This window comes from Phragmites australis, chromosome 4 (assembly GCF_958298935.1).
Source record: "Phragmites australis chromosome 4, lpPhrAust1.1, whole genome shotgun sequence".
Lineage (NCBI taxonomy): Eukaryota > Viridiplantae > Streptophyta > Magnoliopsida > Poales > Poaceae > Phragmites > Phragmites australis.
The window spans coordinates 45285850-45307478 of NC_084924.1; the positions used below are offsets into that span (position 1 = coordinate 45285850).

General features: G+C 43.9%; 2 protein-coding genes across 2 annotated transcripts; one reads left to right on the plus strand and one right to left on the minus strand.

Moving 5' to 3' along the window:
• Positions 1–3645: 3645 nt before the first annotated feature.
• Positions 3646–10375, plus strand: LOC133916771 (probable lipoxygenase 6). Its single transcript, XM_062360602.1, has 9 exons — positions 3646–4188; positions 5565–5848; positions 6621–6858; positions 7845–8168; positions 8277–8362; positions 8494–8601; positions 8692–8996; positions 9127–9393; positions 9503–10375. The coding sequence occupies exons 1-9, from the start codon at positions 3816–3818 to the stop codon at positions 10260–10262; spliced, it is 2745 nt and encodes a 914-aa protein (XP_062216586.1). The 5' UTR covers positions 3646–3815; the 3' UTR covers positions 10263–10375.
• A 1963-nt stretch (positions 10376–12338) lies between these two features.
• Positions 12339–14584, minus strand: LOC133916772 (cation/calcium exchanger 4-like). Its single transcript, XM_062360603.1, has one exon. It carries the CDS (start codon positions 14368–14370, stop codon positions 12445–12447), a length of 1926 nt encoding a protein of 641 aa, XP_062216587.1. The 5' UTR covers positions 14371–14584; the 3' UTR covers positions 12339–12444.
• Positions 14585–21629: the final 7045 nt, after the last annotated feature.

Genomic DNA, 21629 nt, shown 5'->3' on the forward strand with positions numbered 1-21629 from the left:
GCATCGATTCCACTTGCGTCATTCTAATGCTGCACCACAGAGTTAAGCTAAGAGTTTGTCTCGCGGAGCAGGATGGGACGATAGAGCAAATTTAAATCGGTTCTATCTAAAGTTATTAAATTGATTCTTATAAAAAAATAATTTCTTTTAATATTGGTTAATATATTTTCTATTTTTAGAAAAACATAATATCATCAGTCTAAATATCTTTTTTCTTATTTATACATAAATTAACTCACAATAACAAATGTGCAATCTTTTCTATAATAAATAATGATATATATCCATTCAACATCTCAATATTTACTTTTCAAATTGATATTAGTCTACCATAGAAGTTACTAAAAATATCTCTAACAGAAAATAAGTAGAGCTCAGTTTAATAAAGAGTGGAGCAATGTAACACAAAATCATGAATATTAAGGATAAATGTTTTAAATTTGATAGAGTTTGGTAAGAAAAAAAATGCTTGTTACATGCATTCACAATAACCACATGCAGTAAATTATATTTGGTGACATCTAATACTTAAAATATATTAAAAAATACATAATACTCAAAATATATAGTAGATAAAATAAATTTGTATACCAGTTAACTCTTAAATTATTTAGTTTTTATATACTACTAATTACATATAAAGAGAGCTACGGATCGTTTGGTAAGTCATCAGGTGAGCGATGAACCCACCTGTGTTCAAGCTTCGCTCTACACAAGTGCTCATTCACGCCTAGGTTAAGCTAGGTAGGGTATATACGTGTGTGTTCAATGTTACTACATGTTTTGAGATCTTAAGTCTGTTATTCTCTTCTAGCTTGTGTATAAACGTGCATGCATGTGTGTGCGTGTGATGTGTAGTGTGAGTAGTTAGTGTGCGCCTATATGTAACATAAAAAATATTAAAAAAATTATTATATTCTGCAGGTATGTTCGTTGTAGTTTATGTCTGTGTACATCTTATAAGTTGTAACTCACAGTGTTTTAGGTTGTAACTTACAGTGTTTTAGGTTGTAATTGGGGATGTACGCAGTGCGAATAACAAGTTGTAACTCACAGTGTTAACTTCTCGTGTTGTAATTATGCATTTCTGAACGTGAAGTTGTAACTGGTTATCTAACAAGTTGTAACTTATAGTGTTTTAGGTTGTAACTGGGGATGTGCATAGTACAAATAGTAACTACGTATAGGTGCAGAATAGTCTCGCCGTGTGTGTTTGTGTGTGTATATATATATACCCCTTTGTCTCCGTCCATAACAATACGTACATAACCATGAGTGATCACTGTGTCCTTCCGCCAAATCCAATCTTTTTAAGCCAACAAAAACCGAAAGGAAAAGGAACGTGCCGAAATGAGTCCATTGCTGTCACCGGTTCACGTGCTACACTTTTCTTTATTCCTAAAGGGTTTTACATGGTTCTTGCTGCACGCCTGCACCTTAGACTGCCGCCGAAAGTCAGATTCCGGTATTAATTTACGATGTGAATTTTTGGATCTTCTGATGCATGGAAACCGTGGGCGGCGGTCATCGTGTCGTGGTCAAGATAGATCACATGGTATTTTGGTCCAAACAATCTATAATCCGTAAAAGTCTATTCCAATACTCTATTCCTCTCTTCCATGGTCCAAACAATCTATGACGAAATCATGGCATCTCATTGCAAAGCAAACATACTTTTCTGATATTCTATTCCTCTCGTCTAAACTCTAAACCGTTTGGTTAGTTTGAGTGCAAATTACTCATCCATTCTGGCTTCTGCTTGGAAAATGTCGGTTATGCGCTGTGCAACAAGCACGGTTTCAGACGAGTTTATCATAGCCTAGCAGTTGCAGTCTTCCGGTCAACTGGGCTAGGTTCGGGTTAGTTTTTCCCGATCTAAATTTTTTAAAGGCAGTGATTTATTGAAAAAAATAATTATGTAAGTTGAAAGTAATTTTACAGTGATTCTCTACTTTAAATTCTATACAGAAAATAATTCTTTATAGAAAGTGAGTAAGAAAAAATTATTTTTTTAGCTTCTAACGTCTAATTCATTTTAGAGAATTACTTCTACAAATTTTACTTTAAAAGATAAAAACTAAAAATTATTGTTTAATAAAACTCCTCTAATTTTACTCGATGAGTTACTATAAAAGCTCTACTAAATCGGTCCTACGAAACAAGCAACTTCCAGGTAATATCACCAAGACTCTTTCCTTTCACCACGACTGCCGATGGAAAATTACACTTACATCTATTATGTGTATAGGATTAACTTTAGTTACTATTGTGCTATCCTTAGTTACAATTAAAAAATAGTTGAGTTACAATTCGTAAGACAGAAAGTTACAACCATACGTAAAGAAAAAAATGAGTTACAATTACGTTATGGATGAACATAACTCTTAACGAATTCCTTATCTAATAATGTGCAACCTAAGAAATACGATTGTAATTTTAGTACAATCTAAAACGTAACTCGTTAGATTCTCATGTTACAATTATATATTTTTGGGCGCGCGGTTGTAACTAGACTTGAAAATGGAGTGGATGTTTTTTTCGCTCCATACATGGAAAAAGAGGTATGGATGGTCTTATCTAGGTACGGATATAGATATTTTCAGATCGGATATGGATATGGATATTCTTTACCCAAATAAGGATAAAAAACAGAAACGCTTTTGGGGCCGGATACTAATATCTGATCAGATTCAAAACAGACAATGTCCGTTTTCATTTTTTTAATTCAAAACTTAGAGATAACAAGATTCAAATGACTATATTTTTCAAACTATAAGTCTGATTTACAATCAGACTGTACCATTGTTATCTTTGTATTAAAAATCTACAAAACAAAAACCCATTTGGCTATATTTTGATAGGAAAAATTTTATATGATAAGTGGGCTCCACATGTCATACTCTCGATATTTTCTCGCTCTATATATGGAAAAATAGGTATGAATGGTCTTATGTAGATACGGATATAAATATTATCGGATCGGATATGGATATGGATATTCTTTACCCAAATAAGGATACAGAAACAGAAACATTTTTTGGGCTGGATACAAATATATGATCAGATTTAAAATGGATAATGTCCATTTTCAGTTTTTTAATTCAAAACGTAAAGATGACAAGATTCAAATGACTATATTTTTTAAACTATAAGTCTGATTTACAATCAGACTATACCATTGTTATCTTTGTAATTAAAAATCTACAAAACAAAATCCCATTTAGCTATATTTTGATAGGAAAAAATTTATATGACAAGTGAGCTCCACATGTTATATTCTCAATTGCCTTAAATTTTAGTATAGTTGCAATCCAAATTTATACATAATTTAAGGCGTCTTTATCATTTGACAGATACCCATATTCGTACTTGTATTCAATTCATATTCGTACCATATTTGTTTTTGATATTATTCGTATTCATTTCTGTATTCATGATTTCCATATTAATTTTCATTTTCGATTAAAAATAAGGATAATGATATGAAATATCTATTATGCGATCTGTTTTTATTTTTAGTTGTAACTGATTTACTTAACAAATTGTAACTATAATTATTTAAATTATAACTGAAGGATGATACAACAGTAAACTAAGTACATTTAGGCATAAACTGGACTCACCGTGTGTATATGTACACACGAGGGAGGCTGAACTTCCAAATGGCACGGGTCCTCTCCTAAATCCTACTGCCTCGGTGCTGATCCTACATCACACAACGACGCCAACCACCTTACCTCACTAGCTCCCACCTGCGCAAAACCAAAATCAAAGATCCCAGGCCCGCAGGCGCAGGCGCCGAGTGCTAGCGCGACATGGCCGCATCATGCCGGGAGCTCACCAGCCTCCGGCATGGCACGGCCGCCGCGAGGCCGCTGCCAGGACGCCGGGGCATGAGCGGGCTCTGCCCCGCGCCGTTCCACCACCCGGTGCAGCAGGGGAGGGGCAGGAGGCAGCGCCGGGGCGTGAAGGTGGTGGCGGCCATCAGCGAGGAGCTGCCCAGGCTGGCGGCGCCTGGGAAGGGCGCGGACAGGCGGCCGGACAAGGTGGCTGTGCGGGCGGCGCTGACGGTGCGGCGGAAGCAGAAGGAGGACCTCAAGGATGCGGTGGCCGGCCACCTCGACGCGCTCTGGGACATGGTCGGCCGGAGCGTCGCGCTCGAGCTCATCAGCACCAAGATCCACCCAAGTAAGTGGCGCAGCCATGTTCCTTTCTCCTCTTCCACCTCACCTTGCCTTCCCTTTTCTTGGGACTAGTACCTACTCCTCCGAGTTGACTTGCTCTCAAGCTTCAACTTTTCGAGCTGTTAGATTTTTGCCTTTCTTTGGATCGTTATTAGAGCTATTGGGAGCTGGATATGCAAAGTTCTTGCCTTTTTGGGCTGCTCCGTTTGCTCTTGACCGTGCTAGTTAGGTGGCACCGGCAGCAGGGAGATGCTAACTAGATGCGCATGATCATCAGATCTTCAGTAATGGAGTTATCACAAGGTCATGCGTGCGTTTCTCTTTAGTATATTCAAACTACATCTTTCAGGAACCCCTTTTTTTTCTTATCAGAAAAGGAAGAACTAAACAATTGGAGCTGCTACAACTTTTTTACTACCATCGTCTTTCACTAGATCATGAATTCCAAGATTCCGCAAGAAGAAAAGGAAAGGAACGGAGCAGAGTTTTTACAGAAGTTCCTACCTTCCTATCCAAATCACCCACCAGAATCTTCAGAGCACTCTAGAGCATTATAACCTCCCTTTAGCTGTAGTCCTGATCACCTAGCTTATCCCGAAACTTCCCCGAAGTGCCGTACCTGTATCGCGATACATATCCAATATCGATACGTCTCCAATATGGTATCGGGAAGTATTGGAAAATACAGCCTAAAAAACAAATAAAAATAATCCCGATACTTCCCAATACTCCTACAATACTTCGCAGTCCATAACCCCTCAAATTGAAGCCCACCATCTCAAGAGCCCAGTTTTTCAACCCATTTACCCATCTCAATGCAACCCTAAAACATAATTGCACCGATTCGAATGAGCCATCGGCCATCGCATGCTCTGTCCCTCCATCTCTTCGTCCATCGCCTGCTCCATCCCACCGGTCATCGCATGCTCCGTGCCTTGTATCCTGTATGATGCAGTGCACTATTTGAACTTGTAGTCTAGTAGTAGACTAGTAGTATGCTAGTATTATCTATTTGAACTTGAACTCGATTTGTTGGTACGAGGAATCATTCATATCATTCTCTATAATTGCTGTATTCTTATTTTTAATTATATATATCGGCGTATCCTTGTTTTTCGAAACTCCCGTATCCCCATATCAACGTACCCGTATCGGCGTATCTGTATCGCGTATCGGGGCATCCTAGCGGATCACTGCAGAATAATTCAGGCTCAAATGAGTCACCGTGCAATACTGCAAGAAACATGTTGCCCCCCGTCTGTGCATTGTCACCATGTGATGGCCAAAGCTTATGCAGTCGCTTTCCCTGTCTCCATATCTGACTTTACTTCCTAAGGTCATTCTAACTTTTCCAGCTCGTGCTCCTTGAATCATTGCCAGGGACTAAGAAGCCGATGCAGAGTGGCCAGGCATCGATCAAGGACTGGTGCCACAAGAGGGGTGTCAAAGGAGAGCACGTCGTGTACACCGCAGAGTTCATGGTAGATTCAGACTTTGGTGAGCCAGGCGCGATCACCGTGGCCAACCGGCACCGCCGGGAGTTCTTCCTGGAGAGCATTGTCGTCGAGGGAGGGCTGCCATGCGGTCCGGTGCACTTCGCCTGCAACTCCTGGGTGCAGTCCACCAGAGAACTACCGACCAAGAGGGTGTTCTTCAGCAACAAGGTAATAATCATTTTCTACTCAAAAGAAGAAAAAAAAGATAGTAAGCATTCATTTTTATCTTTTAGATAAAGGGAGTTTTATTTCATCTAGACAATGAAAATATCCCAGTCTCTACATCCAATGATGTACGCAGCGGATAGTTATTACGAAGTTTAATCTGACATGCAGCCTACACCTGAATTTTCTAGTTCCGGAGTATATCAATCTAGTGCCAAAATGATCGCATTTTTGTTGCCAAGTTGGTTGCGCATCCTTGTCTTCGATGTTGATGGCCAAGGGAGGTCATTAGCTACAAAATGAGGAGCCCAGTCTAAAGGCATGATTAATTGATATGTCATTGTCTACGAGCTGTTTAAATGGCCAGCTTTTGAGTAGGCCTCAGTAGAACATATCTGTAGTCTATTACAGAAAAAGCTCTTGGCTCTAAGACACCAATTAACTGAGCTTAGTGGGATTTCAATGACTTGTATTTGTTCATGTGTATTTTAACTAATTTCTAAATTTTACGAGCAATGTCAAATCTGATACTTTGCTGATTTCTAACAATTTACTAGATAATAAGTCAAGAACCATTGAAAATATATAATCATATGTTGTGGCACTATGGCGGCATGTAATCTGATTTAGGTTGTAGTCCCCATATGCGGCCATTAAGCCTCAGACGGTTTACCTTTTCTCTATTTTATGAGTACAATATTGTATGAAACATTGATTTATCCATTTGGAATTTGTGGCATCAGATTTCTGATAGTACCTGGATAATCACATGCAGCCATATTTACCATCTGAAACGCCGCCTGGGCTTAGAGAATTAAGGGAGAAGGAGCTGATGGACCTGAGAGGAGATGGCACAGGAGTACGAAAGTTATCTGACAGAATTTATGATTATGCAACATACAATGATTTGGGGAATCCAGATCGGGGAAAAGAGTTCATTAGGCCGATCCTTGGAGGCGAGAAGATTCCTTACCCACGGCGATGCCGGACTGGTCGCCCACCAACTGATACTAGTAAGTTCTGTTATCTTTGCAAAATTCTTGGCAGATAATGGAAATTAGAATTTGGCCAAAGGAAAAAAAGTGCATGTTACTTTCCAACTGTAGCCTGCTCCAAATATGTGCATGTCCAATTCTGCTTTGGTAAAAGGCCAGGTCACTTTCAGACTTGGTAGGTTGACCCATCAGCCACCTTCACCACGTAGTTTGATGGTGTCCAAATTTGAACGAAAAAGCATATGACTTCTAAATTTTGTTTGAACCTAACTTGAGCAAAACCTGAAAGTTAGATCTGGTCATATGCTTGAAAAATCAATTCCACACACTCCACAGAAGAAAAACCTGAGTTGCCACATTGGAACAGAAGAACAATTTAACAGGCTCGGATAAGGCTCATGGCAATTCCTTATAGGTCAAGAGTCTTGACAAGTACTCAACGTTGTCATTAGTTAGGTTGGAAGTACATGACCAGTTGCCAGTAGCAACCATGAACACCAACAGAGATGCACTGTGTTTTTGTATTATTCTTGGGGTATGCCATGGCTCTCGGATTTTTGTCCTTTTCTTTTTCTGTTCTGAGGCAAATTGGCTCTTGGATGCTCACCGTGCTATTGACTACAAAGTCTACAATAAAGTACAGAAGAAGTATTTGTCCTTTGCATGACAGCAACTTTCCAGTTTATAATTGTACCCACACTCATGTGCCTAATACATTCCTATAAGCTATGCCGATCATTTGATGTATATGTCAGAGAAAAGTGAAATTAATTTGCATAATTTAGTGCTATCCCTAGGAATTATTAGACTTTCGGTAGGATTTGTCACTGCAGGGTTTTCTGAATTCTTTTCAGCCAACGCTTCGTGGTAAACTATGACATTTAAGACCAGAAAGCAAACAGTTTACTACAAATTGGTCACTCAATTTGTAAGACTAAGCGTGTCTGTCTTTCACCTCATACAGAGACAGTAGAGCTAATGTTGTGCATTTACCTGTGGTGTAGGCATGCTGGCCGAGAGCAGAGTAGAGAAACCGCATCGGATATATGTACCTCGGGATGAGGCATTTGAGGAGCTGAAGCAGGGCGCCTTCTCATCAGGGAGGCTCCGGGCAGTACTCCACACCCTTATCCCATCGCTGATTGCAACCATCTCAGCTGAGACCCACAACTTCCAAGGCTTTCACCACGTTGACAATCTCTACAAGGAGGGCCTCAGGCTGAAGTTGGGTCTCCAGGAGCACCTGTTCCAGAAGATACCCCTTGTTCAGAAGATTCAGGAATCGAGTGAGGGGATGCTTCGCTATGATACACCTAGCATCCTTTCCAGTAAGTAAAGTTCATTAGATTTTGTCTTTAGTGTGCCAATGCCAGATGTTCTTCAGATTAAAGTGCCCAGAGAACTACCCCTTTACTGCTCATACTCCAATTCTACAGGGGATAAGTTTGCATGGCTCCGTGATGATGAGTTTGCTCGGCAGACTGTGGCAGGAATAAACCCAGTTAACATCGAGAGGCTCACGGTAATGGACTAAAAACATGATTTTTTTTTGTGCTATTATCGTAAGTAATAAATTGCTTATGTTGATCAGTGGCAATAATCCATAGCCTTTCTTTCCATTAGTATTTTACTGAGACAGCTATTTGGAAATAGGTTTTCCCACCAGTGAGTAAGCTGGATCCTGCAATCTACGGTCCACCAGAATCATCAATAACGGAAGCGCACATAGCTGGTCAGCTCAATGGACTCACAGTACAACAGGTACCATCATATGATGAAGTCTAAATTTATATTCAGTTATGTACCAATGATTTTTCTTCTGCTGATTCTGATCACACGTCATGAGTGAAGGCGATGGACAAGGCAAAGCTGTTCATATTGGATTACCATGATGTCTACCTGCCATTCTTGGACCGGATTAATGCGATAGAGGGACGGAAAGCATATGCAACCCGGACAATCTTGTTTCTGACCCAAGCTGGCGCACTGAAGCCAATTGCTATTGAACTTTGCCTTCCTCCAAACCAGCCAGGCGAGCCTCGCCCAAGCAAGGTCCTCACTCCTCCCTGTGATGCTACCACCAACTGGCTCTGGATGCTTGCTAAATCTCATGTCAGCTCCAATGACGCCGGTGTTCATCAGCTCGTAAATCACTGGTATGGATTCCAGAATGAACTGTTATATGGTGAACATACATTTGAGTGCATTGCCACTGTTACTTCAAGAAATTTCTGAACAATATGACTCCAGAAATGCTTACCAGTACCCTCTGATAAACTCTTTCAGGTTGAGGACACATGCTATGATGGAGCCATTCATCTTGGCGGCGCATCGGCGTATGAGCGCGATGCACCCCATCTTCAAGCTCCTGCACCCCCACATGCGGTACACGCTGGAGATCAATGCACTTGCACGGCAGAGCCTGATCAGCGCGGACGGTGTCATCGAGTCCTGCTTCACCCCTGGCCCTGTCTCTGGCGAGATCAGCGCTGCCTACTACCGCAACCACTGGAGATTCGACCTCGAGGGTCTCCCTGCAGACCTCATCCGCAGGCATGCCATTGCCCCCTCCATTGCCAGTCACCATTGCTTGATTTTGCAAATCACAAAGCTCTGCACTATCATGGTCACTGACATCCTCCCGCTTCATCATCCTTCTCAGGGGAGTGGCTGTGGAGGACGCGGCGCAGCCTCACGGCATCAGGCTCCTCATCGAGGACTACCCTTACGCAAACGATGGGCTTTTGCTGTGGTCGGCTATTCGCAACTGGGTCGAGTCCTACGTGCAGCTCTACTACCCGGACGCCGGTACGGTCCAGTCCGACGACGAGCTCCAAGGGTGGTACCACGAGACGGTCCACGTCGGCCACGCCGACCTCCGGCACGCCCCCTGGTGGCCGCCGCTGTCCACGCCGGAGGACCTCACCTCCATCCTGACCACGCTCATCTGGCTCGCGTCGGCACAGCACGCGGCGCTCAACTTTGGGCAGTATCCGCTGGGCGGCTACGTCCCTAACCGCCCACCGCTGATGCGGCGGCTGCTGCCGGACCCGGAGCGCGACGCGGCCGAGTACGCGGCGTTCCTGGCGGACCCGCACCGGTTCTTCCTCAACGCGATGCCCGGAGTACTGGAGGCCACCAAGTTCATGGCGGTGGTGGACACGCTGTCGACGCACTCGCCCGACGAGGAGTACCTGGGCGAGGGGCGCGACGAGCCGTGGACCGGCGACGCGGACGCCGTCGCGGCGCACTGCATGTTCGCGGCCGACGTGCGCCGCGCCGAGGAGGCCATCGAGCGGCGCAACGCTGACCAGAGAAGGAAGAACCGGTGCGGCGCGGGGGTGCTGCCGTACGAGCTGCTAGCACCCAGCTCGCCGCCAGGGGTCACATGCCGCGGTGTGCCCAACAGCATCTCCATATGATGCATGGCACAAGAAATGACCCCGTTTCCATTTTCTTTCGATTTTCTACGGGTGAATGAGATATTGTTAATTTGAGAAAGTATATTCCCTCTAGTTATAAATACATGCAGGGTCAGTCCTGACATTTCGATGATCCAAGATGAGATTAAAAATAGTAGCCTTATTAAATATAAATTTTGAAATATTTATATAGCACAGTGGCTCAAAACAATAGTGTTATATTTTTTATATCAAATAAATAGTAGTTGCATGTATCATATGAAGAAAATAGCATGTCTCAGTACACTTTGGAGTCTGGACGTCGCCTGCCGCAAGACGTCTACTCGTCCAGATCTAATTTTTTCAGTTTGCTTTTGGACCGAACGAGTTGTGGGCTTGTGACGTTAAGCATAGAGCACAGCCTAGTAAGCACAGAAGACAGAACACATATACAGTATATATATACATACTGTTGCTGGCCCTGAATACATGCTATGTTAAACAAGACATGATCTCTAATACATAGTTTTAATCATTATTTTTAATTAAATATATATTTATAAAATCTATTGAATCTATGATATTATGGAAGCATTTTTAAACAAAATATGTGTATGATTTTAAGGTTTTCAAACTATATGTTTTGAAAGTTATTGTTAGTTAAAGTTTTAAAATTTTGATTAAATCTTTTTTAAAATGATATGTATTTATAACCAGAGATATTACTACTTTTGAAGTAAATCTATGCGAGTTTCACTCGTGAATTAAATCTTCAAATGAGATTACAAGATGAGAAGGCTGGACTTCTCTGATTGGAGAGTCAGTGATCAGGCTACTCAGACAGACAGAAATATACTACAAAAGGGTAGCTTACAAGGAAATCTAACAAATAATAATCAAAAGGGAAGCCTACAAGGAAATCTAACAAATAATGATCCGAACAGCGCAGTTGTTAAAGCTTGAAGTTTGAAATTGAATGTTGGACTCCACGTCGGCACTTGAAAGGTGGGAATTGAGTGGTTACAAAAAAAAAAGTGGGGAAATTGAGTTGAAATCATTCTTTTTTTAGAGTTGAAAGTGTAGATTCTGGAGTTCCGCCTGGATGCCGCCGCACCGTACGAGGATGTTCAGATGCTGCCCACCACCGGCCTCCCCGACGCCACCACGTTCGAGAGCTGTCAGCGGCCCCGCCTGCTGGCCGCCGGGGAGTGGCTGCTTCTGCTTCTGCTTCTGCTCAAGACGGATCGGGAGGGGAGCGGCGCGATGGGGCAGACGTCGTGGGTGTGGGAGGTGGCGTGTAGGCGCTCGCTCGACATGGCGGAGGGGGTGATGAGGTGGGAAGAGACGGACACGATCGGGCAGGGGTACAGCTTGTTCGTGGACTACGCCGGGAGGAGCGCCGTGGCGTGCGAGGACGCAGGAGGCTGCGGCGCTCAGGGCGGCAGCATCTAAGCAACAGCCGGCCTGTTTGGAAGTGTGTGATTGCTGCTCTGCTAATTATCAGAATATAGTTCATCCCTAGGATTGCGTCACATTCTCCTTCTCCAAACAGGCACAGAGGTTTCGAGATTTCCTAGGTCGCATCTCGGTAATTTGGCCAAGAATTTGGAAGAAGTTTCGGATGAGTAAGAAGCAGCATACATGCAATGAAATCAGATGGCTAATTAGGATTGTTCACCACTTCATTCTGCCAGCTGATAGTGCTGATAATCAGAGTGCCAAAATTGCCAGCAATACTTTTCAGACTGTACTGCATTTCAATCTCAAGAGTAAAAACTATCAGAGGTCTTGTTTGAATTGGTTGGAATCTAAATGTCAGGAAGAAACATGAGGCACAAATTGCAGGACTTCGATCACATAACCTTCGCACTTACAAAGTGCCAACTCTACATCATGGAAAGGAGATAGTCCTGGTATTCAGCAATTAGCTAGTTCATGAAAGACCCATACGGCAAATGTGTAACAGGAAGAGCATGGTGGTGTTTACATTATTACCGTGAATGTGAGAAGTTTACAAATAAATATACCAATTGCAGGTGTATTTTGTTCCAAAATCTCAAACCCAAAAACATACACACAACTTGACACACGAGGGCAGAACAGAAGAACACCGTATAACTCCATTTCATCTGTATAAATGACAGCCAAGGGCAAGTAGTTTGATGTGCATCTGCGTCTCATCTTTTACAATACAAGTAAATATCTAACTCAAGCCAGGTAGTGGCAATATCCCCATAGCATTGCTTACCCTAATAAAAAGAAAAACTGAGTAAAGAGCAATGAGGCCAACTCCAAGTATCTTGTTAGGTCGCATGTCACCTCGCGGCAGCATAACAAGAGCCCACATCAATCCAGCAATGAGAAAGCTCATCGTGTAAATAAGAGAGCAGTCTTGCGGAAGAACATACGGATTGGGTGCTGTTGACCAAGCTCCAAGCAGCATCGATATTCCCAAACCAGCAAGTGTATTGAACATTGGTCCTGCATAACATCCAGACATAGCAATCTGCACACCGTCACCTCCATTCATCGCCAAAGCGACATTAGACATTAAGTCACCCATTGAATTCCCCCATGCTAACACTGTTAACCCAAGTATTGAAGGATTGATCCCCAATATCACACCCAAAGCAACCAAAAGTGCAACCAGTTCATTAGCAATGATGTAGAACCAAATGATGCTCATGAAAAACCCACCGAAAACCCATGGGAACAAAAATCTCCGTGGAGGGCGTTCACTACTGGTAAACAGGAAAGCAAGAGCAGCAAGCGCAATCCCCAAAATGCCAGCCATCACATATGCTGCTACACTAGCCTTGGTGGATACTCCATCCTGACAGCTCCACAGAAATGCCAAAAGAACAGGAGCCAAGCAAGAACTTGCAACAGCATATTCTTTCGACCAGCGGTCTTCCTCAACTATTGGAATTGTCAACCTTCTTGGTATCGTCAAGGGCAGCTCCATAAACGAAAACAGCTTGGAGATATTGAATGTGGAGGTATCCGCTTCTCCTTCACTCCAACCCCACAATGGCCTTGAGCTGTCAGGGAAACCAACTCTACTCCCATGATTTGAGTAGATGGCCACATGAGAAGCCCACATCCACTGAGGCAAGGATGTGTTTATTTTGGCCACCTCACCATCAGCATCCTCCTCAAGAAGTGAACTATAAACAGACTCGTCCTCATCTGTTCCTTGTTCAAATATACTTCCCCTCACTGGTAGCAATGGTGTGACCACATCAAACTTCAGCCTCCGCGCATGCTTCCTCAAGACCTCATTTGCAGCCACCACAAATGCATACACTGCATAAATCAACACAAACATCATAGCTCCCCAAACGGTCACCTTCCCTACAATCAATACAATAGACAATGTGACCAGAGTCACGAGAAAGAACCCAACATCCCTCACAAAGCACCTCCTATCAATCTGCACATTCTTCTCCGCGACGCACAATGACACTGCCCCAACCACAACACAAGTCACAAATACAGCTCCGCCCAACACACTGTTCAGCCCCACATCACCGGCACCACTCCCCATAAACGCTGCAATGCTCGCAAACACGTCAGGAGCGCCATTACCAAAGGGGAGCAGCGTCACGCCGGCCACAGTCGGAGGGAGCCGCAGCAGCGCCGACATCTTCTCAAGGCTGCAGCAGAAGTAGTCGGCGGCCGTGTTGCCCAGCACGTAGAACAGCGCCGCCAGGCACACCCCGAGCACAGCGTAGCCCAGCACCCTGAACCTCTCGCATCGACAATAGAAGAAGTCTAAGTAATCCACGAACCCACCGGAGCTGCACTGCGGGTGGGCCCGGAGGAACTCGCACTGCGACCCGAACCCCTGGTGCCGCGCGATGCCGGCGCACGCGGCGGAAGGGTCCTCCAGCTGCTCGCCGTTCTGTCTAGCGACCTCCGAAAGGTTCGCACCTCTCGGTGCGGGGCCAGCAGTATCGGCACCGGAGAGGAATCTACGGTGCCCCGCGCGGGAGATGGAGCCGAGGAGCCGAGGAGAACGCGCTGAGCCCCCATCGGAGCGGCTGTAGAGGAGGAGGAGGAACAGTACCAGGGAGACGGCGGCGAGGGGCCGGACCCGGCGAGGAGGCCGCGGCTGCGACGCGATCATCTCCGGCGAGGTCACAGGCGGGGGTCCGCGGGGACGCGCATGCCGAATTCGCGGTTGGATTTGGGGATTTTGGCGGAGAGGGAGGTGTTTCGGGGGGTCGGGGCCGTGGTTAGGGTTTGCCGCGGTGGAGGGGTGGTTTGGGAATCGGGACTTGACGAGAGGAAGGAGACGACGGGTTCGCTTGCCTCGCCCGTCGGGTTGGACGCCGCGCCAAGGAAAGGTTGTTACTTGTCAAGTGGGCTGGGCTATGGTCGCAATGATAAGGGGAATTAGGTTGGGCTGATGTGTTTTTTCGTATCTGATCTTGGACCTAATCCTTTCGGACAGAGAGCTTCACAATTGAATTTTTATTTTTTAATATTTGCAAAAATACATGTTCATTTAAAAAATAAAATTTATTGTATAAATTTTATTTTAAAAATTGCTACCATACCACTCTCTCATATGTTGCTAAAATACCACTAAACCGTCTCAATACCATGTGGGATCTAACCTCGTATGTTATAGACACACTAGCAGTATTTTGGCAAGATACAAATCTTCGTAATGGTATAGGGTAATTTCTCCTTTTGTGAATATTGAAAAAAAAAATCCCTGTTCTTCTTAGGCTTGGTCATTACTCATTTGCCATTTTTTCCTGTCATTTCGATGTTACGAGAGACTACAGACTAATCTGGTTGTCATAATGATTGGAGATGTTTCAAGGGTGTATGTAGCTATCAGTTGTGGAATCATGCCATTCTCTCTCTCTCTCTCTCTGCGAGATTGCACCTTTGATTTACACTTGAGAGGAAACAAAAATGCAGTACTTACTTTATTCTAAGAGAAACTCTTCTCTCTTTTTTTTTTGGAGACCTGAAAAATTGCAACAATACTAGGAGGGATCTGCTCTGCCCATGGGAGTATAACCGGTCCTAATCAAATATATTTGGAGCAAATATCCTTCTTAATTCCTGGTTATTGTTCACAACAATAATAACCAAGTCTTCGTACTAAGCAACTTATGATAGACTAGAGATGTAACCCGTAAAATCCAACTAAAAAAACGATGATAAAATAATAAAAAAATGTATTAGTAATATTATAAAAGTAAAAGTAATAATGTATAGATAGACTGATGTATAAATTATGATTGTGATACGTGAATGTTAAATTTCACGCGCTGGTTACTGTTCCCCAAGAAAAAAAATCAATGGCTGCCCTTGTTAACATAAATTTAGTAGGCAACTGGGCTACTTGCGGCACCTAATCTTATATATAACGCCAACGGTTGCTTTCTCTTCTTGTCAGGAAAAGAACACTCGTGAACAATGATCACTAACGTCCTTTGTACAGTTAATAACACATGGCACATTTTGGAACATTCCGACAACATTCAGATTAATCACTTGATGCTAGTATATCACAACACTACTACTGAGTATTCTATCTAAAAAAAAAGCATTACTACCTATGACTTAGGAGTTCATCCGTGACTAAGGCAGCACTCAAACAGTAAACAACATATAAGATCATTTTTAAGATATTGTTAAAAATTATCATCTTAGGAAAGATGTTAAACAACAGCTAAGTGGCGAATGTGTCCAATACGACCGACGCATTAGCTCACGCTTTGATGCATAATCTAGGATCAAAACCTGACAAGTGAGCCAATTCATTAAAAAAAAAATCCTTTTTTGAAAATTGGAGGCAGGACATCATGAGAAGCGAATGTGCCAGGAACACTATGCGCAGGAAAGATCTATGCACGATAGGATCGATAGCTACACATATATTGGTTTTAATCCAGTGGTCAAGATTCCTGACGGAACGGGCCAATAAAATTATCTGGTCAAGACAAAAACTTGTACGAAATTGCGTTTTAAATTGGGGAGAAAGGGGATGATAATTGGTGGCCACATCATGATCTCCACGTAATTCAGTAGTCTAGTGCTTCACAAAGAAGCGATCGATGATTACGTCGCGCCTGGAAGATTCGGCCTGGCGAACGCTATCATCAAGCCTGACCCCCAACACTACTCTTACATTTGAATTAATCACTTACTCTGGGGTAAATTTTGAATTATTTAAGCCAAATTTGGAATGGAATAGCGTAGAACGTTTCCGCGGCAAGAGATAAATGTTCAGTAAACCATGAAACTGGAAATTTCGTGAATCTCGAATAACACACCGACAAAATTAGTGCATGGGATCCGACAGTTTATCATCACTCGCTCAATTGCATGTATGTGATAACGAGCGGTGCCTGAATCCTCACTAAAATCACAGGAATTGATTCGTCATGTCGGCCGTGACGAAAATTTTTGCGGAAGAAATCATGGATCCATAACTGGGGATGATTTTCAGCTCAATTTGGCACACCTGAAGATGAGCATCGCAGCCATGCATGATTGGTACTCGCTCCATTAAGCCAGCAAAACCATGGAAGATCGCCATCTCCTTCGACCAATCAACAACCATGGAATCGACATCAGACGCCCCTAAAAATAGTTGCAATTATTGTTTTGTAGTTTCCAATCAGTTGCGAGCTTGCCTCCGAAATTTTAATTAGAAAGATTATTCTCAGAGTCTGTTTTATTTTTGAGCAAAGTTGACTTCATCAATCTTACTTCTCTTTTGATTAAAGAATCGGTAGCAAGGAACATTAACATGGTTTCCCTTGCAGGCCGACAGATAAGAACAAATCTTACTTGAAAAGGCCAAGCATATCGTTGGTATTGGTTATTTTTTGTGTTCAGTAGCTTACCTTAATTTCTGGATAATTTTGTATTCAGTAACTTAACTTTATTGCAATGTGCTATTATATGTCAATCCTTGATTTGTACTACACTTTAGTGGCTAGCGTCTGCAAATTGCAAGTTGCACTGTCTCTGTGATGCTACCAAATGAGTAAGAAACCCGTTAGATGCAATGCAACTATCTGTATTATCTCGTCAAAATGCTACTCAGACATTCGTGTTATCTGTACAATTGCTCCACATGACTCATGGATATCTGTATCATCCTGCATTATCCGTTTCTTAAAAATTTGCGCAGCCTGTACTAACATTTACAATAGCCTGTTATTTTACGGGGAAAAGTTTATTTTACACTTTGAACTATCAAGAAAGTCTGATTTTCAACTCTGAACTATGAAAACAGGTATCATACAACTTCAAAGTAACGAATCCGGACAAAATACTCTCACACCCAAACCACCCCGGTTTTTACTAACGTGACAGTGGTTTTGTTGATGCTGGCAGTTTCGCACATGTGGCACACAAGTTAGAAAAAAAAGTTAGAAAAATGAAAAAGAATCAAGAAAAAATAGAAAAAACAGGGAAATAGAAAAAAAATCATAAAAATTAGGAAAAATTAAAAAAAATCCACAATCCCTAACTGAGTTTTTACAAGTAATCTTTAGCAAGAATTATTCAAACTGATCAGATACTCAGCTGCTTATGAGCTCTTCTTGCCATCCCCACACCGATAGTTAAACGGAACGTCTCAATCAGTGTTTGAAAACATTTCTCTGTTGTCCTGTTTATTTCTGTCTGAGACAATGGAGCAAATGGCTGCCGCTTGCGGACGTTTGGTATAATAGATCTTACCACTGTACTCTCAGGCACACTTCATTTGAAGTTCTTTATGGCCACCTCCTCTGTCGGTGAGTTAAGAACCGGGGGTCCCCGAATCCCGAGGCCAAACCAGCAATCCGCCACGTGGCACCATCCCGCGGGGTCACCTCCGCAAGGTAAAAAATACTAAGTCCCGGGAGAGGACGCTCGGGGCCACGGTCAGTGGTCCCCGAGTACCCAGGTTCCCCGATGATCTGCGAAGTCTAAGTGCCGGGAAGAAAGTGCTCGGGGAGGTATACGGTGACCCCCGAGCACCCGAGTTCCCCGACGACCAGGAAAACTAAGTACCGGGAGAAGTGTGCCCGGGGCCGCAGGCGGTGCCCCCCCCCCCGGGCACCCAAGTATCCCGAGGACCCACTGAAGGAAGTTCCGGGAGAGAGTGCTCGGGGCTGCGTGCAGCGGCCCCCGAGCACTCGGTCCCCCGAGGATCCGTACGAGCATGCCCGGGAGAGAGTGCTCGGGGAGGTGAACAGTAGCCCCCGAGCACTCAGTTCTCCGAAGACCGAGGAAGAGTGTTCTTGGGAGAGAGTGCTCGGGGAGGTGAACAGTGACCCCCGAGCACTCGGTTCCCCGACAACCCAGGAAGCCCTCTGACAGTGGCCCCCACAGGGGTCCAGCGATGAGGTGTCAGCCAGTTAAAGACCCGAGACCGCATTTAAGAGCGCGCGTGGCCTGTCACCTCCAACTGCTCCCGCCACGCTCGGTGTCAGTTCCTGCCATTCTGGCAGAAGGGCGTGGGGACATTAAATGCACGGGTCCCATCTCGTGCCATCCGGCACGTCTCGGGATAACGTCATGAGGGCCGAGGCGTTTCGTCTGCCGCGCTGCTGTGGCAGGAGAACAAGACAGGGTGGGCACGCCGGGCCGCTCTGCGGCTGTCCGGTGGTCCCTCTCCATGGCACCCATTGCCAGTGCATTTATGCTGACAGATGACCAGGCGCGGGGCGTATTTTCCACCCCCGGTCACTTCGCACAGAGGCTATGATGACGCCCTTTCCATTTATAATGTCTTGGAACTCGTGCCCTTCTATTCGGGGCACGCTACTGCCGGCGGGTATTTAAAGCAGCCGGCAGCACGGACAAAGACAATCTCTCGAAAGTTGAGATAGCAGAAGAGGGGGTTCTAGCTCAAGAAAGGCTGAAGCAGTTAAGGAAGTAGGGAAGATCAAGAAGCCCAAGAGTACCCAAAACCAACAGATACACACAGACCGAAGAACAAGGAGCCCCAGGCTCTAGGACAGACAAATATTCTTGTAACCAGCAACATCCTTGAGGGACATTCTCAGGGCATTTATAGTATCCATACAAGAGTAGGGTGTTACGCCTCCGTGCGGCCCGAACCTGCCTAAACCCCAGTGCATTTACTTCGTTCCGTACTAGATCATTCCACCCCTCCAGCCATCGCATTTATACCCATTTATTTCTCTGGCAAACATATTCAGGATCATCCCCCCCGGCGAATCTCTAAAAAGGGGTCCCTCAGGATCCCTGCGACAGGAGTTAACCCTCCGACATCCTCGGAACCGGATCCTGGGCTACGTCAGAGTGCAGTCGCGTTATATCCGTCGTCCACAGGATCGAACGCCTGTCCACTCTAGTGCCTTCGTACCACTGTTTCCACACGGCCCAGTCCGGCCCAAAAACAACCAAGTGTGGAGGCTCTCGCTCACTCACGCTCGCCATTCTGTAGTGGGAGGCAAAGGCATGACCCTAGCTTTCGCACCGTCGTCTGCGACATCAGAGCTGCAGGCTCACGCCTCAACGCCGATCCTATATAGTCGTGAGAGGAAGTCGGAGCGTCAGGCTCACGTCGCAACGTCGATCGCGTACAGTCACAGGAGTACGTCGGAGCATCGAGCTCGCTCTGCAAGCTGCGGGAGGTCGTGGGAGTGCGAGGGCTCGCGCCGGGCTCACGGCGCAACGCCGTGGGAGGTTGTGGGAGCGCCAGGCTCGCTCCGAGTCTTACGCTAGTTCCCCGATCCTGATCTGATGCAAGTGGAGGCAGCGTGCGACCCCTGCATCAGTAGCATCTCCTTGTTCTTGTGACTTTGGGCTTCAGATGCACAAGATACAGATCTCTGCCCTTTGAGATTATGACTATGTTAAATGTGATGATTGATTGTACTGTAAATTGAGATTGTAATGATGTGATTACTAATATTTTTTCAATTGAGATTGTGATCACCGAATGTTTTGACAATTGATAATGAGATTATGCCAAGTTGAAGAACAAACTTTCACACTGAACAAACATTCGGTCATTTTTCACTGAACCTGATGATTGCTATCTAAACAGAGTATGTGAACCTGATGAGTGCTAAAATGAACCTGATGAGTGCTATCTAAACAGAGTATGTGAACACTAAAACTAGAGTTGCTCTCCAGAATTCTTTATGCCAAAACTAGAGTTGTTCTCCATAATTATCCAACTCCAACATACTTGCACAAAAGCAGAATTGCACCAAAATAGAGGTATTCTTTAGAACACAACTCTATTAATAAAATATTTCTTCAGTACAAACATCATTACTATTTGGTCCCTGCAACAGTTGAGGACCATGTATTCTTCATACTCCTTCTCCTTCTCCCTAGAAGCAATATCCTCTGCCACATGTGCTACTGCACTAACATGGAATACCTCGTCCCCAGTCTTTCGTTCCTTGCAACAAAAGAATATCAAAGGATGAAGAAAAACATAGGACTGAATAAAAACAGTGAAATGCAATATTTTTGTTTGAAGGACATACCATTGAAATTTTCCCTTTTTTACTCTATCCTTTTTTCCTAGCCTTGCGCTTCTTATCGAGTCAAGTTCTTTTTCTCTTTGAACCTCTTATGTGGGCCTCCTTTTTCTTTAGGTGTGCCTTACTCAGCAAGTCATTTGGTGGACTAACATCTACGCGAAGTGTACATGGATCCACAGATGTACTTGTATATGCATTGATTTGGTCTTCAATTTGCTTACTAAGGATGTCAAGTATGTTGTTTACTAACAACGTGCATTCTGGAAAGTTGGCTGCTCGATGTGTCAAATTGAGAAATTTGTGGGAGAAAAATCAGTAACGAAGCATAGCATCCAACTTTGGATTTTCAATGTTTCTTCCTTGGTTGTCTTGTATAGTTCCACTCCATGCTTCCCGTGTCCATCGCTTTAATACATATTGTGCTGGAAGTGACTTGATATTCATCAAATCAAGAACTTTCAAAGTATGACCACATAATATCCCAATTCTATTGATTTGTCCGCAGCTGCATATAGTTGTTTGCTCCAAAGTATTACCAATAACTTTGTACAACTCCTCAAAGGTTAAATCTTCATCGAGAATCCCAATTGCAACAAGATATTCATTTTTTCCATCTAGTACCTTGGTGCATGCTGTCATGGATCTTTCATATTCACCTTGGAATGCTTCAAATATAATAGGTGTGTACAGCTTGCTAGCTTGCAATAGCATAGGTATCCTCATTTTGACCCTTGGTAATTTTTTCCTTGAATCAAATTCTGAATCCAGTTTATTATTTCTTTTTTCCTTGCACCACCCTTTCAAAATACTTAAGAAACCGAATGATATCAAAATCTGATTTGAAATGTATTTTCAAGTCATTGTTTAGACTCTCACTTAATTGAGTTCTTCTCATTCC

Excerpts from the sequence above, each read along its gene's own strand:
- LOC133916771 (XM_062360602.1), top strand. The coding sequence starts at position 3,816 with ATGGCCGCATCATGCCGGGAGCTCACCAGCCTCCGGCATGGCACGGCC. Across the intron at positions 8,363-8,493 it reads TTAACATCGAGAGGCTCACG|GTTTTCCCACCAGTGAGTAA; the intron begins GTAATGGACTAA and ends ATTTGGAAATAG. Across the intron at positions 8,997-9,126 it reads CATCAGCTCGTAAATCACTG|GTTGAGGACACATGCTATGA; the intron begins GTATGGATTCCA and ends AAACTCTTTCAG.
- LOC133916772 (XM_062360603.1), bottom strand. The coding sequence starts at position 14,370 with ATGATCGCGTCGCAGCCGCGGCCTCCTCGCCGGGTCCGGCCCCTCGCC.